General features: G+C 41.5%; 1 protein-coding gene across 12 annotated transcripts in view; it reads left to right on the top strand.

Annotated features, from left to right (window-relative positions):
• RBFOX1 (RNA binding fox-1 homolog 1) overlaps positions 1-19,860 on the top strand; it is a 1,395,365-nt gene that overhangs the window by 224,835 nt on the left and 1,150,670 nt on the right. For 10 of the 12 annotated variants that reach the window (XM_087870645.1, XM_087870623.1, XM_087870621.1 and 7 more), the window contains one exon: positions 14,100-14,162. In XM_087870645.1, the coding sequence (XP_087726771.1) occupies positions 14,100-14,162 (63 nt within the window). Of the gene's footprint in view, positions 1-14,099; positions 14,163-19,860 lie in introns of those variants that run through there. The other 2 variants (XM_087870620.1, XM_087870634.1) reach the window with 1 other exon arrangement.

The following is a 19,860-nucleotide window of genomic DNA, read 5'->3' as shown; positions in this document are numbered from 1 at the left end:
CTCATCTGAATGGAGAGACCCATTTCCTCTTTTTCCTCCTAGTCAGCTGATCTCCCTTAAGAGATGATAAATTAACATCATTGTTAAGTTGCTACAATTAGCTGGGAAGACCTGAAAACTCAGAATGTATTAATTCATTCTCAAAGTAACCCACTTGAGTTGAGTGACATTAATATGATTCCCATAGTATAGATGTAAAAACTGAGGCTCAGAGAGGTTGAGTCACTTGCCCCAAGTCACAAAGCCAGCAAGTGGTGCAGTGCAAATAACTAAGCAGAGGAAGTGGCTTCAGAAGCTGCATTTTTGCGTAGCTTCCTGAGCCTCCATCTCTCTCTCTCCCCATCCATTTTCTACCCTGTGTCCAGTTATTCTCATAAAATGCAGGTCAGAACATGCATCCCTTTCCTCAGACATCCTTCATGGATTCTTCATGACTATCAGCCAAAGCCTAAACTCACTGATATAGTGGGTTAGGGTATGGCCTTTGGAGTCTGATGGGTCTCAGTTAATGACATGGCCCCTCATCTTATTACTCAGCTGTCTCTCTACCACCAGTTTCTCCGAGTCAGTTTCCTCAACTGTGAAACTGGAATTAGGAATACCTACCTCACAGAATTATTAGGGAGGCTCAGCTCTTAGTCTATGCAAACCACGAAGCACAGTGCCTAGCATGAAGCATATAGTAAGTGTTTGTTAACTTTGGCACAGTTGTTAGGTCTGGCCCATGGAGCCACCTGCGTTTGGTTTCATCTTTCCAGGGTCATTCCCCTCAATAACCTTACTCCACTCTGGTTCATGAAGACTGCTCATAATTCTCCAATATGCCATGAAGTCTCATCCTTCCACCTGTTTCAGCCATATTCTTCCATTAAGTGGCAATTCGTCCAGGTCTTCATGTTCCACTTCTCTGAAGTGTTGAGCAAATAAATGCTACTAATTCTCCAAGAATCATCTTACTTGTCACTTTACGATGTATGTCTCCTGCACCCCCACCTTCCCAAGTCAGAATGCGTCAGTCCTCAGTTTCTCTGCTTGGAACCTTGTTTTAATCTTGCTTTTTAATCAGCTCTTATGGATATGAGCTAGTTTGAAAAACAGAGCATCCCATTCATCTCTGAATCCAGAACTGTGCCTGGCACCATGCTTTGATGGTTTTCATCAAGTGGGGGCTCAGAATGCCAAATGGATTAATGAGTGGATACACATGTTAAAATGAACAAAATAGTTTACATTGTGTTCCTTTTAAAAATGTTTACTTCTTTTGAATTGCCATTGAAAAAATCCTTGAAAATTAGAAATAGAACCTGGAAACTTTAGAATATAGATTTTTCTTCCTTTTGCTTCTTTAAGTTGTAGACTTAAGATGCCTACATATTTCAAATCTGAAAGAAGTTATGCACACACAGACTCTAAGTCTCTGTGGAATAACTCAAAGTTTCATATGCATGAATTCCGTATTTTTGATGGGTGTCTCATGGTATCAAAGTATGTGGACCATGGGTAGAAATTAAGCAAATTACTTTTTTTTCAAATGCCTGGCTGGGAGTTTGCTTTAGGATTAAGGACTATTTTCTTAATAAGTGGTGCAGATCTTATTAAAGTAAGTACCTTTATTAATATGATACTTTTCTAATTCTTGTGAATAGTTGAAGTATTTTTGGGTAAGTTGGAACATTATGAGATCTAGTTTCCTGAGAAATGAGTAAAAATAAAGTATTGCTGTGAAGATTCTTCAATGAAAAACATTACAGAGAAAGTTTAGAAGAGGGTCTGGAACTTAGTAAGTACTCTATAAATGCCAATATCTACTCCATCTCAGCCTAAAACATGAAGCTTCACATAATAGAAGTTGCTAAAAATTATCAAAGAGGTATGTGCAAGCGTTTTGTGAAGAATTTTACATGCATTATTTCATTTATTTCTCAGAGCAATCCTATGGTATAGGGTACTTCTAGCTTCTCGCCAAAAGAAGACGCTAAGGTACAGAGAGGTCCATGAATCTCCCGATGTCAAATACAGAAAAATCAGAATTCAAGTTTTGCTTATTGTAGGTCTTGAGTTCTTACCATTATATGTTATTGTCTCGCATGACAAAAACCATAGACGCAAGTGTTTTTGTCCCGAAACTTCCTGTTTCTTGTAGCTGAGTCTATAGTATTTATTACTTACTGGAATTTGTGCTGTAAAGAAAATATCACCCAAAACAAGTGTGGATGAAGCCTCACATTAAACACATAACTTTTGATGGTTACCCAATCTGGCCCTTGGAACATTTACCAAACTTTTCATGACTTTGGTCTAGTTTTATGACTTTCCCTTCTCCCACACAGAGATGTTGAGTGCTGTATTGATCCACCGTTCTGCCTAGCTCTTTTTCCTTCATTTCATTGTGTTTGTTTTTCCGAACGTTGTATCAAATGGCTTGGAGGTTCTTTGCTGAACATGAAGGATTGGCTATGGAGAATTTTCTTTTATCTTCCCAAATCCATTGCATTTCTTTAAAATTAATTATCATCTTCCAACCATTTGGTTTTCTCTATTTTTAATTTTTTTCTTTTTTAGAGGGATTGTATGGGGTGGGAGTTTTATACCAAGAGGTACACAGCATATTCTATATTGGCATTGACTCCTCTTGAAACTTGCTGATGCTCTCACTGATTTTCCTTCCTATAAAAATGCCCATGAAACGGATCACCTGGAGAAATTAAAAGAAAAGAGCCATTTAAAAAACAAGGAGGTCCAACCCCTTTCTTATGAAAATGAGGAAACTAAGGCTCAGAATGAGTTAAGGAACTTAATTGAGGTCAGACAACTAGTTAACAGCAAGAATGGGACTAAAACCTATACCTCTGTTGATGACTAATTTAGGAAACTATTATTTATCTTTGCAGAATACCGATATAGGGAGGATTTTTAGTTGTAAAGAATATAGCAATGCATCTTTGAAAAATACCCTCAATGACTCGTAAAAAAAAAAATAGTGGTATTATCAGCGAAGGTACTTCATGTATTTTATAGAAAGGTCTCTCCCGTCCTTGGGAGCACACCCTGCCACAGTGATTCTGTCGGGATCTGATGCTTACAGTTCTTATACAAAAAGATAACTGCACCAAGCTTGCCTTGATAGTTTTACCATTTCCTTGAGATTACATTCTTGAGATGATGAGACCAGCTTGAATTTTCAGTGTAGTTGTGAGACCTTTCTTAGGTTGAAATGAATTCTGATAAGCTGATTATCTCTCTGAAGAAAATATGATGTCCACATTTCATAGCTTAGTTCCTATCACTTTAGTGCCATTTTTATTCTGAGAAATCTTTCCTGCCCTAAATTAAATAAGGTAATAAGGTGCTCTGGAGTCCGACACATATTAAATAGAATTTTTTAAAAAAATGCAGACCTACAGGGTAGAGGATGGGTTTTCTTTATGGTATATTTTCTCTCTCTGTGTTGAAGTAGGCGCTGCTGGCTAGTTTCCTTTTTTTTTTTTAATAGAACAATGAGTTATGAAGCTTAGAAATAAAGTGTTCTCCGTGGTGTAAATAAAGCGGTAATCTGAGCAAATATATCACCCTGTGTACTGAGGGTTTTGTTTTTTCCTTTCCTTTTTTTTTTTTTTTTGTCTCTTTTTGTCCCCTTTCCACTACAGTCTCGTTTATGTTGTTGTGTATTGTTGACACATTAATCTTGGTAATAGAAATGAGAGCTACTTTTCATTGAGAAATAGATTCAAAGTAAAAGATGATTAATGAACAAAAGCGTCATGCATTCCCAATGATGTGCTTTGTATCCCAGCTCTATAAATCTGTCTGTATTTCAACCTCTCGTGAGCTTTCCGATTATTGTATCTATTCTCTACTTCACTCCAGTGGAACTGGTTAGTTTAGCCCCTCAGGCTTCCAGGTGTCATGGAAAGAGGACAGCGAAAGTCATGGGGAGGATCTTCCCCCAGGGTGCCATATGCCTGATAAAGGGAGTCCAAAGGCTGGCATTGGATGCTTACAGTGCCGGGGAGGAGATTTTTACTTCACATCATGATGTCTGAGAGGCCTCCCTTTGTAAGCCTATTGCTTGTCCCTGAACAATTTCTCTCTCAATGACAAAGAGCAGCAGAACTAGTGAGATGATGGGTAGAAATGAAAGGGAATTGGTTGGGACGGGATGATCCTCTGTGCAGTAGCTTCCCCTGCCTGTGAGAGCTGATGATAGATAGCATCATGGCAAAGCTCAGCTCCTCTCTTGCAAAAGTGTATCAGTGCGTCTATGAAGGTTCTTCTCCAGAACCAGCCTTCTCTGGGCTGTCACAAGCAGGTGATATTTTGTTAGAATGGAAACATTCCATTTGATGGAGAATATTGCATAATCGTCATTCAGATGAGGGTTCAAGTTATAGTTTCTTCATGGGACTTGCAAAAATACTTAACCTCTCTGAATCTCATGCTTCATCTGTAAATTTAAGATAATAATGCCCACAGCACGGGATACACCAAGAATTCAATGGGAGACTGCATGCAGATTGTTTATCACAGTACATGACACAGAGTAAGCAAGGGGTGGTTATTACCATTTATTATTATTATTATTATTACTCCTCTTGCCAGTTTTATTGTCTTTATTTATATGCACTCACATACATGTGTCTTTGTCTCCAGTACATACTTAGTGAGTTCCTTTAAAATCACAAGATATTCCATTACTTTTACTTGTGTCTCAAGACCTCACCTTGGGAGGGGGACTTCAATATGATTAAAGTCGGTACAGCTATTAGAACACCCACTGTAGCTGTACCGCAAGCCCTCTTCCCATGTAATCTTATTTAATCATTGTAAGAATCTGCAAAGAATAATTTTCAGTTCCACCCCATACATGAGAGAATTGAGGCCCAGAGATGTAAGGTAATTTACTCAAGGTCACACAACTAGACAGTGCTGAAGCTGGGGTTCGTACCCCAGTGGGGATGACTCTCAAGGTCAAAGCTCTTCCTTTATGCATACGCTGGTCTCTTAAAATGTTGTGATCAGGGGCGCCTGGGTGGCATAGTCGTTGGGTGTCTGCCTTCGGCTCAGGGCATGATCCCGGCGTTCCGGGATCGAGTCCCACATCGGGCTCCTCTGCTGGGAGCCTGCTTCTTCCTCTCCCACTCCCCTGCTGTGTTCCCTCTCTCGCTGGCTGTCTCTCTGTCACATAAATAAATTAAAAAAAAAAATCTTTAAAATGTTGTGATCAGTCCTCCAACTGACTTGTAAGAAGCTGGACACCAGGGTCGATAGGGAAGTTGGACTTAAAGAAGGAGTTTTCAAGGCAGGCTGGTTAGTGGTGCATACCCCTGGGTCTCACACTGAGACCCTTTGGATGTCAGACCGAAATGTGGTTTTGTTCCAGAATTAGCCGTTCACTCGTCTATTCAGCAAATACTTAATGAGCACTGGTTTTGTTCCAGGTATCGTGTTAGGTATAGAGCATTCTGTGGGGAACAAAACCCTCGGTGCCTGAGTCCTCATGAGTATTCAGTCATGGAGTTCAGCAGGAGAGGCAGATAGATACTAATCAAATGGTGACGTTTTGCGGTGTAGTTATAACTGAGATAAATGCGAGGAGAAGGAGCCTGTCCTAGATTTGCTATGGAGAGGGATCTGGGAAGCTCTGCTAAGGAAGCGATATTTGAGAGTTGAAACCACACGGGGTAGAAACCACAAAGGGGGGGGTCTACTTTCTCTTCAGGCCCTGCTGCTGGAGCCTGGCACATTGCGAGTGACACTGAGCCCTCTTCATTACCACTTCCCTTGCATTTGAAGCACAGAGAAATCTGTGTCAGATTTCTGCAGTGGCTGGTCCTCTCTTTCCATCCTGAGTTTTTTATGTGAGAAGTTTTTATGGTTTCTACATGGATGAGATCCTTTGGTCTCCTTAATACCAAGTTTGTATCAGGCCAGCTCCAGACACTGATGGATTTGGGTAAACTCAGTTCATGTGAACTCATGAACATTTGCTGAGAAGCCTTATTCCTCTTGGTGGAAAGAACTCACTGGCCATTTCTGCTATGATGGGAAGGAGCATTTTTGTCTCCAAAACAATTTTGTGCAACACTAGTAATCAGCCAGTGATTCCTATCCATTTCTACCGGTCTTTTATTGTTCAACCTAAGAATCTGTCTGCAGGAAGTAGAAATCTTTCCTCTCCCTGATTTACTTTGCCCTGACCCCTGTACCTTTTTAGGAAACACCACAGGCCACAGAAAATCCTCCCTTTAAATGGTGGAAATGTGAAATTCTCTGGACTCACAGTAGGATTGGTAAAGGAAACTATTTCAGGGAAGCTGCTTTTTGAAGTTGGTGGTCACCCTTTCTCTCCTCCTGCTAGAAAGGAGTCCCAGGGCCCCACCAAGAAAAGCCAAACCAGACAGTATCTCTATTTTTAAAAAATGACAGGTGTACCAAATATTGGTTGAAAGTATGATCTTTAGAGTCACTTAGATTTGGATGCTGCCTTTGCTGATTACTCATCGTAAGACCTGAGGCAAATTCTTTTCAGATTCCTCAGTGCCTAGTTCATCATACCAAAAGGGAAGTAATGGATATCATACCCACAGGGAATTTTGTAAGTAAAATGCCTGGTACATAGTAGATGCTCAGTATTAGATATTGATCATAACAGTTATGATTTTTATTATTGTTATTTATATATTTCTTTATTTGGATCTTCGTGAATCTGTATGGGAATCTATGTAAGCCACATATATCAGGGGTGGCAGTCTTATTCTATAAAGGGCCCAGTAGTAAATGTTTTGGGGTCTGTAAGCCATAAAGTCTATCACAACTACTCAGCTCTGTTGTTGTCACATGAACGTGGCCATAGATAATACATAGATGAGTGAGCGTGGCTGTGTCCAGATAAAACTTTATTTGCAGAAACAGGCCATGTGTTGGATTTGACTTATGGTCCATGGTTTGCAAGTGTCTGATGTGCATTGGCAGTCTTCATCGGCATAGTTGCCTGGGCTTGAACAGCTTGTCTGGGTGGTCCTGCATAGGTCTTACCTGGATAACTCAGTCGCCAAAACATATGCTGTAAATAACCGAAACCCACCAAAGCTAGGCTAGCCGAAGGCACACTTTCTTGGAAAGACACACTGGAATCTTGTATTTATCTTCAGTGTAGAATGTTAGCAGGTCATCAGGAGTGGTGGCATAAGAAATATAGATGCTTCTGGAACCCAGGTGACAAGCTGTGCAAACTGTTTCCCTTCCATTCTGTGTGGGCTCCTCTGCTTCTCTCTGCATTGACTCTATTTACCCAGCTTTCCACAGATGGACTTGCTCTGCTGTGCTTTCCCCTTGTGCATTGTAGCTGCTCTCAGGGGGTGCCCTTGGTCCTCATTCTGCATCACTGTGTAAATGTCATGCTTACAGACTGACATAATGGCACATTGTCTTCATGTCCACGTTGTAAATTCCTGAGATAGGGGCCTTAATGTTCATCCGAGGGTCAGGTATCTCTGCTTCCTATCATCCGTCCAGGGAGAAACAGAGTGAGTATGATCAAGACCAGGTGCATTCCCTGTCAGGTGCTATCCTTAGAAAAAGAGATGTGGCGTCTAGAGGCTCAGCAAAGTATCCTCCCCTTCATTACTTCTAATACAGAACTTTGCTCTATACTGCCTCCAAGTGACACTTTCTGACTCAACACAGTATTTTAAGTGCCTAGTGTGGGCCTGGCTATAGGGTGATCTCTCTGCTTGTACAAGAAGAAATTGATGATATTTCCCAGCTGAAAGCACAGACCTCTTTCCCCTCACTCTACACCCGGAAAGTTTTAATTTTATTTAAATTAAAATAATCAGGTCTCATGTATATTTCCTTTCACAGAGCTGTTACTGCATACTTTGACTTCAATGTCCTGTCTCATGTACTTGGTAGAGAAAACAATATAAATACATCTTGAAATTTCCCTAGAGTTCAGCTTCTCTTTTTATACCGGGTGTAGCTAAAGTTTGGAGCAGAATAAAAAGAGCCTCGTTGCCTTACACACACCCTGTTATCTCTGGCGAGTTCAAATACAATTTCTCCAAGAAGGCTGTGGTACCTTTGCTCTTTCTAGCCTTGAATCTGAGAGTCTCAGGATTTCTTTGGAGTACACATAGCAGCATCTTTTTGACAGACAGTGCAAATTAAAAGATCCAGTGCGGCCCAGGAACCAGGGACCCAAACTTGCCCCTTGGGTTTTCATTTACAGTTAGGCACTGCAGACACAGTTATTGCTGACAGGGAAGCAGGGGCTGGTGGCAGAGTGCGTGTGACGGGAGGCTCATGCCAACCCGTAATTGGGAGGATTATTTTTAATCAGAACATACCCTACAGCCCAAACATTAGAAATCTCCTGTAAGGCCAAGACAGGAAATTAAACACACCAACAATAAGCCTCAAAGGAGGGTGGCATGTGGGGATAATATCGTTAGTCTTTCGAAGGTCCCTGGAGCTTTGAGTAGAAGTTGGTTCTCTAGGGAGACTGGGAAGAAGCTTCCCATGGAGAAGTCACAGATACTTTCCCTGAGCCCCTGAAGGACAGGTGAGTACAGCCAAATTAAATGCAGCAGGCAGGCTAATTGATGTTTATTGGATTTAGACAGTATGACAAGTCAAATATAAGCCTTGAAATAGCAGCTACAATTGTATTTCATCATTAAGTGAAGGGCCTCATTCATTCTTTATTTTCAGAAATCTTACTGAACACTTACTATGTGCCAGGTGCTGTGTTGGCTGCTGGTATGCCTGGGCTCTGCTGTCACAGTCTTCTGGATAATCTTATCCTTTGGCAAAATTTTGCAAAGCACATTAAGCCTTTTTTTAATTGGAAAGACTATTGTTGACCAAGTAGGCATTATTCTTGGATATCTGGTATGATAAACATTGGTTGAGTAGCAATGCCAGATAATTACATTGTGCAATCCTCACATCAACCCTCTGAGGAGGGCATTATTATCCCCAATTGATAGAGAAAAAAACTGAGGCTCAGAGAGGTTGAGCAGCTTGCCCAAAGTTACATAGCTTAATGAATGGGAGAATTAATTTGAACCCAATTCTCTGTCCAGAATCTTTATAATACTGGCACTCATAAATAAGATAAAGCACAGCCTAGGGTTTTAAGGTGCTGAGGTCTGTAAATCCATTGGAGAGGACAGACATAGAGCTCATTGTCTTTGAGTGTGGAGTTCTAAGAGTGGGGAAGAGGGAGCTCTTCATTGTGCCTGGTGAGGGCTACGTGGGGACATGAAAAATAGGTACATGTTTACTGAGCAGACAAAGAAGTAACAGAATCCCAGGCATGAGACCAGCTAGTGATATGAGAGGGCATGGGACATGCAATTTCAGTTTATAACTACTGGCTTTTCATTTTATTCTTGTTCAGCTCAGTCACTTACATTTACCAAATACAAGGAGAAGAAAAGAATATTTGGGAGTTACTCAACACAGAGACTGGGCATCTGAAGGAATGGGGTAGGATGCAAAAAGATGATGTGGGACAATCAACTTTCAAAGGATCCCCTGCTGTCCTTGCTGCATAGGACGTTTGTTTATGTGTGATTACAATGGGAGATGGTCTTTAACCCATGGCTCTCCCTAGGAGGTAAACCACACATTGACAGTAAAATGACATACTGGTTCTCACTCTAGAGTTCAGAGTCCTTAGATCCAGTAGCTAATCTAGGGCACACTGAATTGTTTGCATGACCAAGGGTGGCTGATCCAATCATCCGCCTGCAGTAGCAGCCTTTGGTCAGCAGCCTTGTGTTACATGGCTGAGAGTCACTGGGTTCCCTTGGGGAGGGTCTCTTTCTCCAGCCTAAGGAAACTGCAGTGTACTCCCCACTTTGGCTCGCTCTCCTCCCACCCCAGGTGTGATCAATACTAGCTTCTCCACGCCCCATCATTGCCAAATTGCACATAATAAGCCTATATGGTACTAGCTGCATTACTCTGTGCTCGATGCAGCTTCAGACCCCTTTCAAGGACAGTTACACTTCAGACACCTGCATACAGTTGGAGAGTGTGCACCCACTCACAATCACTGATTAAGATACAGCTTGCTAATCTGAATGAAGGGGTGGTGGAGAATCCCCCTAGCCAGGTAAGATACCATCTTTTGAGACCAGTATCTTACATGTGGCTCCTCTATTGGCAAGTAACAGAAACCTACTCAAAGTAGATTTAAAAAAATGGGGATATTTATTACTCGGCATAGGAATCTCAGCCCCATCATCCCATCCCCCCTCCAGTCTTGCCTATTCTTTTCTCTGCTCCATTCTTCTTGCTCCAGAGCCTGGCTTCTTCTCTTCTTCTTGCTGAACACATGGCAGAGAATGGTGACTCCACAATTACTGAGTTCTCAGTTCTAGGGACTAGCAAAAACTGAAGAGTGTCCTCCAAATTCCTGGGAGAAAATTGACCTGAGATCAGGTGAGGTTTCATCCCTATTGAACACAGCCCTAATGGAGCCAGGATTGTATACTCCAGACATGATTTCTGTATCTATGCTAGGCAGAGATGGGGGAGGGGGAGGGGAATAACTCAGAGAAGCTGTGTAGTCACCCAAAGCATGTCTAAAGTTAGCAACAGGGTGAAGAAGCTTTCTTTCCACCCCTCCTCCCTTCCATCTCTCCTTCCTTTGGCAAATATGTATTGAATGTCTTCATATCCACAACAGTGTGGTCAGAGCTGGCGTTAAAATGGTGAGCAGGATAGATGCAGTCCCTGCCCTCATGGAGCTAACATTGGAGACAGGCAGACATCAGTCAAATCATTTGTAACTGTTACGTGACAGCTGTGATGTGTGCTATGAAGGAAGGGCTCTTGAGACCATGTAGCAGGAGTTTCCATAAGAAAGTCATGATGAATGGGAGTTAATGGCTATGAAGAGCATCCCAGGCCGAAGATGCAGCATGTATAACATCCCTGTGGCTGGTGGCGAATAAGGTGTGATCCAGAACTGGAAGGTCTCCAGGGCTGGTATACTAGGGGTCCAGAGGGAGTGAAATACATGAATAAAGCTGGAGCTGGAGCCAGAAGCACAGCATGCAGGATGTCAGGTTGTCCCAAGATACAGGCTTTGTCCGGAATGGAATCAGTGCAGGGTTTAAACAATCGAGTAATATAGTCACAGTCAGATTCTGTAAAGATTGCTGTGCCTGCTCTGTGGAGGGATGAGAGGTGCAAGCCTGGAGCCCGATGATGATCTCCATAGCCCATTGCGGTCGTCCAGGTGAGGAAACCCTGGAGCAGCCCGTGGCAGTCTGTGGGAGTGGAAACACTGCAGTAGCCAGCCCTATTTACCAAGCAAGAAAGATAAACTACACGCTACCTGCCCAGGGGTCATCGACTCCAGTGTTTTGGAAGTAATTGGTTCGCTATTTTGTGTGTCCATTCTGCCGGAGTGCAGAGGTGAGGGCAGCTAATACAGAAAGTGAGTCTTCACCTCCGTTCTGCCTTTGTTCTGATGTCCTTTCACGTTTCGTTCACTTGCAGCCTTTTGGCTCCAGCACAGTCTCAGTACAATGAAAATTCTACCCAGTTCCACTGGGGCCCAAGATTCTCCCTGATCACAAATTGCTCTTTAGGTAGTTTTGCAAGAGTAATTGCAAACTCAGGACAATCTTAGTTTGTTTTGTTTTGTTTTAACATACATAACTCGTCTGGAACTCTAGAGAGCATCTTAGATTTTTCTCACTGTCTGGTGCCATTTTTAATGACCATTTCTATTCTCACCTTGTAACAATGGTTCTTAGCCTTTGTTTGCTTTTATTTATTTATTTATTTATTTATTTATTTATTTATTTATTTGGGAGGGAGGAAGGGAGAGGGGGAGAGAGAGAGAAAAAAAAGACAGGGTGAGAGAGAATCTTAAGTGGGCTCCATGCCCAGTGCAGAGCGCAGTGCAGGACTAGGTATCACAACCCCGAGATCATGACCTGAGCTGAAATCAAGAGTTGGATGCTTAAATGACTGAGCCACCCAGGCACCACTCCCCCCTTGTTTGCTTTTTTTTTTTTTAATTTTTTATTATATTATGTTACCCTTGTTTGCTTTTATAAAACAATCCACCTGGAGAATTTGACTGATTCTTATCAGTAAGGGGGTGTGGTTCTAAGTTCATTTCCCCTGCAGGTTGAATTAAAAGCAGTTCTAAAGGTGTGGGCATAAAGCTGACACGCATGAGAGGTTAACATTATCATCTGGGTACCAAGTATGGGAACACAAGTGAAGGCCATTTTGCTTAGGGAGAACCTCTCTCTGGAATGAAGTTCAGTGCCCTTCCTTGGAGGTGTACCACTTTGGGTCGACGGGGAATCACTGCTTATGCTGTCCAGTGTAGTGAACTGCTGCTAAGTGGCTGGGCGCTGTGCCAGGCGATAAGGCTACCAAGTTGAATAAAACATTGTCCTTGTTCTCTATGAGTTCACAGCCTGAGCAGGCCAACTCTGCAGTAGGTTAGAGTGTATGATTCTTGTTCAGAGAGAAGGGTGTGTGAAAGACTACAGGGTCCCTGGAAAAAATTCAGTCCAGCTGGACAGGTCAATGAAAGCAAAAAAGAGAAGTTCATACTTGGGTGGACTTGTGTCTTTCAAGTAGTTCATTTTAGCTGGATCTAGAGTTTGTTGGTGAGTATATGAAGGGGAAGAGGAAGTGACTGGAGGAAGGAGGGGCAAGGGTTAAGAAGGTTGAACTTGATGATAGGAGCTCTTGCCATTTTTAATAAATAAGATGCATGCATATTTTCATACAAAGCCTGTGTATACTATGAGTTCAATAAAACTATTACTACTACTATTTTTCTATATATTTTCTATTATAATCATCATTAATATTTTATTATTATTGGGATACAGATAATTCTTCAACTGAGGCATTCTATGAATTTATAGATGATAATTATATAGTTTGACTATTCATTTCCTAACTGTTCCTACCTCCGTTTCCCAAATCCTGATCGTTCGCTTCACGTGGTTACATTCTTCTTAGCATGAAGATGTCAGCTCCATTGCCACTTCCTTGGCAAAGTCTTCCTCAACATCCCTAACTGAATGCCCATGGACTGTAGGCACTAAGAGGACAATGCTTGGCATAAAAAGCGGCTTAATAAATAATAAGTGTGGGTTTACATTGTGTCACTACTTAAGAGGAGTAATAGGGCACTAGATTGATATTCTAGAACCCTGCAAATTAATCCCATCTCTGCTACTTATGTGTCTACCAGAGGGCGAAAGGGTCAGGATCAACTCTCTTTTGAGTATAGGGTGCCATGTAACTCTTTCAGATCTTTAGTAAATCTTTCTGTTTGGAGATGACCTCTCCCCCAACTCACTGAATTATATGAGACTGTAATGGCCATTTGCATTTTGTATAATATTTGGTTTATTTAAATATCAATGAATGTGGATTTTATTCCTTCTGATTGGGTGATTATAGCCATGTTTATGAAGTTGATTACTGATGGGGCACCTTATACCACAGTTTTATTCATTGCAAAATGGAGTCACTTTGAATGTTAACTATCATGGGATTGAGCATTATAGAATCCTAGAGTTCTGGAGTTGAAAAGATATTTAGAGTTTATTTCATTTCACCTAACTCCATGCAGGAAAATACACAATAATATCTCTGAAAGATTGGCTTCTCGTCTTTCCTTGAAAACATCCTGTGGCATAGAGCTCACGGTGTCAAGCAAGAGCATAGCAGAGTGGTTCTGAACTTGATGTCCAATTGCCAACTTCAAATCCAGGCTCTACTACCTACATGCATATTTTGTGCAACTTACTTGAGCTGTCTGAGCCTTGGTTTCCTCTTCTGAAATAGAGAAAATTGTAACACATTCCTATTGGAGTGTGAAAGAATTGAATGAAAATATATTGAAAGACTTGATCTTAATCATTTTCTTCATCATCATCATCATCATCATCACCACCACCACCACCATCATCATTGTTCAATTCACAGTATCAAGAGCCTATTTTAGAGGTTAGCCAGATGTGACTATGACAAAAACGGTAAAGGCACAATACAAGAATAAACTCCTCGATCCTAAAGTCTTCCGCTCTCTTCTTCCCTAGGAAACTGCTCAAAGAACTCATGCCAGTGGAACTTACAGCTTCCTTGATCGGACTCAGCATTCAGTAAGTACGACCACTTTTGAACCTTCATTACATAAATACATCTATTTCTTTGATCGTGTTCGAGATGAAAAGCTCTCTTCACCAGGCCTGAAATTCCCACAAACACAGTGCTGCTTGCCTGTGTCTTTCTTTTCTGCACTACTGCATTGGATTCAGAGGTGAGGGGAGGGTTTGCTAGGCAGAACTCCCACAAGGAACACAGGAAATGTGTGTGCGTGTCGGTGGGTTAACCCTACCACTACTGGCTGGGGGTTAAAATGAAATGTGCTTTTTTTGTCCTTTTGTTCCTTAAGCTTTTCTCATTAGGAGATATCTTGTCCCTCTCTCCCAGTTGCATGACCCTGCAAAGCAGAAAGAAATGCCAGCAAAAACAGATCAGTTAGCGAGACCACATATTTCTTGAGGCATTTAAGAACAATTCATTTTGGGCCAGAATTCATTACTACTATATAAAAATTACTGCAGAAAAAGAAATTCGGTACTTTAAGATGCTGGGGTACATTTCAGAAATTTCATTTGTTTTTAGCAAGTAAGCATTTTCCGCCGTCTGCCTTTCTCATTGTGTACAAGGACTTGATTTTTGGTGAAGCCAGCAGTATTTTCTCTGATTTCCCCGACTGTTACTTTTTATGATACACTAGCATTTGAGGTGGTGGTGTTGGTACACGAGCATCTCCGTAAAAATCTCGGACATCCACTCTCCTCTGCAGGAGTTCTCTTGGCAAACAACTTGTTCCATGAATCAGTCTGTAATAATTTAACAATAAATATCCAAGTTTTACATAAGAACTAGGATGATCGGTAGGGGAAGAAAGGGATAAAGAAAGGGGGGGTAATCAGAAGGGGGAATGAAACATGAGAGACTATGGACTAGGAGAAACAAACTGAGGGCCTCACAGGGGAGGGGGGTGGGGGAATGGGATAGACCGGTGATGGGTAGTAAGGAGGGCACGTATTGCATGGTGCACTGGGTGTTATACACAACTAATGAATCATCGAGACTTACATCGGAAACCGGGGATGTACTGTATGGTGACTAACATAATATAATAAAAAATCATTAATAAATAAATAAATAAATAAATAAATAAATAAATAAAATTAAATTTAAAAAAATCCAAGTTTTAAAAGACTAACTAAAGGAAATATATATTTTTTTTCAAGATGAAGCTTCCCTTGTAAGGTTTCAGAGTTTTTTAACATGTCCTACTTCTGAGATTGGTGGAATAAAATTTGATGCATCAAATATCATAAAGGGGCAGGTAGAATCCGAGGCTGGGGGACTCCAGGCCTGGAAGAGGCTGATCAATGGGAATTCTTTGCACTCAGTGATACTGCATGACTCCCCTTTTGGCTACAGAATTTGCATATGTGAATGGTAGAAGAAGGAGGAGACAGAAAGAAAAAAGATAGTGTATTCGCTATTTGCTACATCAGAGTGACTTAGCGTAACCCTGATCAGCCAAAGCTTGTATCACACAGGAGATTAGACCCATAGCTTTTGTTCCCAATAATAAAGGAAATTTCGTGTCTAATTCCCTACATGCCACATCTATCTTTCAGTGCCTTTGAAGTTCAGGCTACAGCATTTTCTAAAAACTGCGAGGTTTTGTAAGTGAAAAGGAGGGGCTGTTTGGCATGAAGTCTGTTCAAATCTATTTGGTGTAAAGTTAAATAAGCACATTACTTTATCTTTTTCTGTTTCAAGCAGTATCCTTCTCTTCTCATAGATGCCTTTGTGGTGCTGGAGCAGGCAGGGTAGGGATGGAGGGAGGAAGGTTTCAAGGATGGGTTTTCAGACTATGTGCGACCCTCCCACCTTCCTCTCTACCTTCCCAACATGATACGAATTACTGCTTCTCAGAAAGGAATCCATGTTCCAGCTCTGGATTGGGGCTGAAATTTCTAACCTAGGGGAGGCTCTGGTCCCCGAGATAATTAGTACAGTGTTGTAAGGAGCTCATGTTAATTTGTCTTTGGATATGGTATTTCCATATCTACGATTGCAGTCTAAAGAGGAAAAAATTATTAATTTGCTGCTCCATACCGGTGTGTAGATATCTGATAATTAAAAAAAAAAAATAAAAAAAGAAGAAATGGAAAAACTCCTCACTGGGGATATTTAGAGCGGCTGTCCAATTTCTGTGTACCTAATACATTTCGATGCTTTCCTTTTGATCAGAGCTTCACTTGAGCAGTGAACCTCAGTCAAGGTCCAGAACCAAGAGGTTACTTCCCCTAGAACCAAGATCAAGTTCTAGGAGGTTGCTTTGTTATCAGAAAAGCAGATGACCTGAAGTCTACATTGGCCATATACCTGGGTCTTGTGTTCTCCTCACCAATTACATGTATGGTACCTTGCTAGTTAGGAAACTTCTCCTTATGGGATTTTACTGGGAGCAACAGCTCTGCATTTAGAATTTACATATCTATGTCATGCCTGTGCTGATGTAGCTGTCCTACCTTGGTCTATGTCAGGGTTTTGATATTTCTGTTGGCTTTAGAAAATCAATGTCTATTTACTACTTCCGAAGTCTAGTTATCTTTCATTGTTTAATCTTTTCCGGAAAGTTCCATTTGCATTGGTGCCTTTTGGCTGATGTACATGATACAGAGTTAGCTCATACAAACTGATATCTACATAGGATTTTCGCTCTCCACATTCCTTTGTGATCTGTATGCACAAAGGAAACCTACAGGAGGCTGGTGATAATAGGGTCCTTGGCTGAACTTCAGCCTCAGAGTAAATTCCTACAACTTTTAAATTTAAGTTCCAGTGGAAGCCTTCTTTAGGTCTCTATCTTCTGTCAGATTAGACTTCCCTGACATCTATATCAGAATTATAATTTATTAACTAATTGACCAAAAATTAATTTAATGTTTGCCTTTTTCTTTTGTCCAGTGCTCTCCAACACAACTTTCTGTCATGATAGAAATATTGTTTCTCTGTGCTGTCCGGTATGGTAACCACTAGCCAGTTATGGCCACTGAGCCCTTGAAATGTAGCTGCTGCCACCAAGGGACTAAGTTTATAATTTTGTTTATTGTTAGTTAATTTAAATTTAAACAGTGTCATGTGGCTAGTAATAATCTACCACATGGTGGGACAGCTCTAGATTGGAGGCCCGTGAATACAAGGGCCAGTTCTGAGTTTTTCATGCTTGCATCCAGGGTTATTCTCAGCTGGTATATACCAGTGTAGACATTGTTTGGTAAACTGCTGCTGTCCCAAGCCCCTAAGCATCTTCATTCCCTGCAGTTCCATAGGCATTATTTCCCTACATGAACCCTTGATCCAGAACGAAAGAGTTAATGATCCTCCAATGCCACAGCATATGGTCATTCTAACTGGTTGGTGTCTGTCATACTCTGGTTATTAGACAATACATAACCTCTGATTCCATCCACAACTTCTGCTGAAGTACTGGCCATGGTAGACAGTACTTGCTGGACATAGTGACAGGTGAGCACATGGAGGGATGGGGGGGGATGAATAGATAGATGGATGGATCTCACCTTCTGCTGGAGTGTAATGTATGTGGGAGAAACAGAATTGACATTAGACAGTAGACTGGTCTGGGTCTGCATGATGGCTGTCTTTTGTCTTCTACTTGCTACTCTATTTCTTGTTCAAAGCTATGACGTCTGCTTTGTCAAGGCCTAGACACACTCCAAATCTGTCACTGAATTCCCATGTCATATGCAGCACAGGTTGCTGTATATCTGCACTTACTTCTGGATGTTGCTTCTGACTCCAAATGCCTAACACTAAAATCAGACCACACCCTGCTCACTCCCCTCTGGACACCATTCTCTCCCGAGGTACCCAGTCCCAAGCTTCAGTCACCACCGACCGTGTCTTGATCTTCATCTACCACCACGAGAAGAGTGAGGCCTGGGCCTGCCGAAACCCCCATTTGCATGCCCTCTGTTGGCATATCACTCCAGGTGCTCTTCCTCAATTGGCAGTGAAGTCTTCCTAAGTGGTTTTAGTGCCTAAAGCCACCATCCCCTGGATTCCATCCTACATGTTGGAGGACTGCTATTCCCGAAACATGAATATCATCTAGTTAATTGTTCAGTTAACTAGTTCCTTTCAACACTGCCTTTTCTCTGAGAATGCCTAGATACCTTATATTCTAACCAAACATGTTGATCTCTTGAATTCCAAGTGCATTTACTTCCTGACTCCAAAATATGTTACCTGTGGTCTTCCCAGCAGGAGAAACCCTTCCTTATTCTTAGTCTACACTTCAGTATTTATCTCTGTTAAGATTCTTCTGAAGAAATGTGTACTTTAATTCCTTGATTCCCCTTGTAGGATAAATAAAATACTAAGCCTGTTTTCAGTGTAGAAGTTTGACCCTGTGATAATATTTTTAGAATCTGGGCTCTGTGGAGCAGGCAAAGAGTAGAACAGTGTAAGGTGAATAGAAAGAGAAAGAGCAATGATTGTCTTGAGAGAAGTGGAGTTCTGTGAGTTAAAAGTCAGCAGATTGCCTGGAAATGGGAGAGGTCAGCCATCAGCTGAATACAGGAGGGAGGGGGAGCAAGAGTAGGAGCAATATAAGAGCATTAATTTAAGTGACGACCAGGCCTAGGGTGGGTTTCATGCCAGTTGATTTAGAGTCTCATGGTGTAGAGGACACACAAAATGATGCCCTTGTTTGACCTTCCCGTTTGCTCTGACACTTGACCACCGCCACCCACCACCCACCACCAGACATCCGTGTTCACTCATTCTATGTGTGTATCTCTTGTCTCTTTCAAGCTGCTGCATAGCAAGCTCTGTAAAATCCTTCCTGCTCTTCTAGACTCGGACTAGGAACTCAGGGGATCTTTTTGATTTAAGGAGTGTACAAAACTGTGAAGCATGGGAGAGAGTATAGGCAGATAAATAAAAAAAAAGAACATTTTCTTTTTCTCCTTATTGTTGAACAGAGGAATAAAAAAGGAATGAAAGTTACAAGGAAGGTGTATATGATCACAGCATTTCAGGACTATGGATAACAAAGAGACAAGCCTAAAGTGGCACCCCACTACCTGCCTCATTATTCTCCATCATGTCACACATTTAAATCTTCCATAGCACTCCTCACATGTTCTAATTATCGTCTTTATTGCTTGTGCATTATCTGCTTCCTCTGCTGGACTGGAGGGTCTCCGAAGGCATGGTGTGTGTCTGTCTTGCTTGCTTCTCTATCCCCGACACCCACAAAATATCTATATCTATATCTAGAGTGAATTATTGAGTTGTGTGGCTTACTTCTGTGAATGACGATCACTCTGTGATGTTTTGAAGCCATTCTTTTGTCATCCATAGCCCCTCACAGCGCTCCCATGCCATACCTCCAAATCTAGATTAGTCTTTGAAAAATCAAGTCAGGCATGATCATGTCCTGGCTCTGTGAATTGACATGTGATCCTTGACACATTGACCAATCTGACTTAATTTTTTTCATTAAATAATAACAATAATAAGGAATTGAACTAAAATAGTCTGTAACTAAGACTTCTTCTGACTTGGAATTCGGTGAATAAACAAGAAAGATAGAAACGAGGCCACAGAAGACAAAGTTGAAGGGAAGCATCATTACCTCAGGAAGGCAGAGGGTGTTGAGATATGACCAGCGGTAGCTCCTTCCCACCCCCCCAGCTGTGGGCAAAAATGAACTCATTGTCTTCTGGACAAGAGAAT

This window comes from Ursus americanus, chromosome 2 (genome assembly GCF_024610735.1).
Source record: "Ursus americanus isolate L20-20 chromosome 2, mUrsAme1.1.p, whole genome shotgun sequence".
Classification (NCBI taxonomy): Eukaryota; Metazoa; Chordata; class Mammalia; order Carnivora; family Ursidae; genus Ursus; species Ursus americanus.
This window is presented reverse-complemented; position numbering and strand designations above follow the sequence as displayed.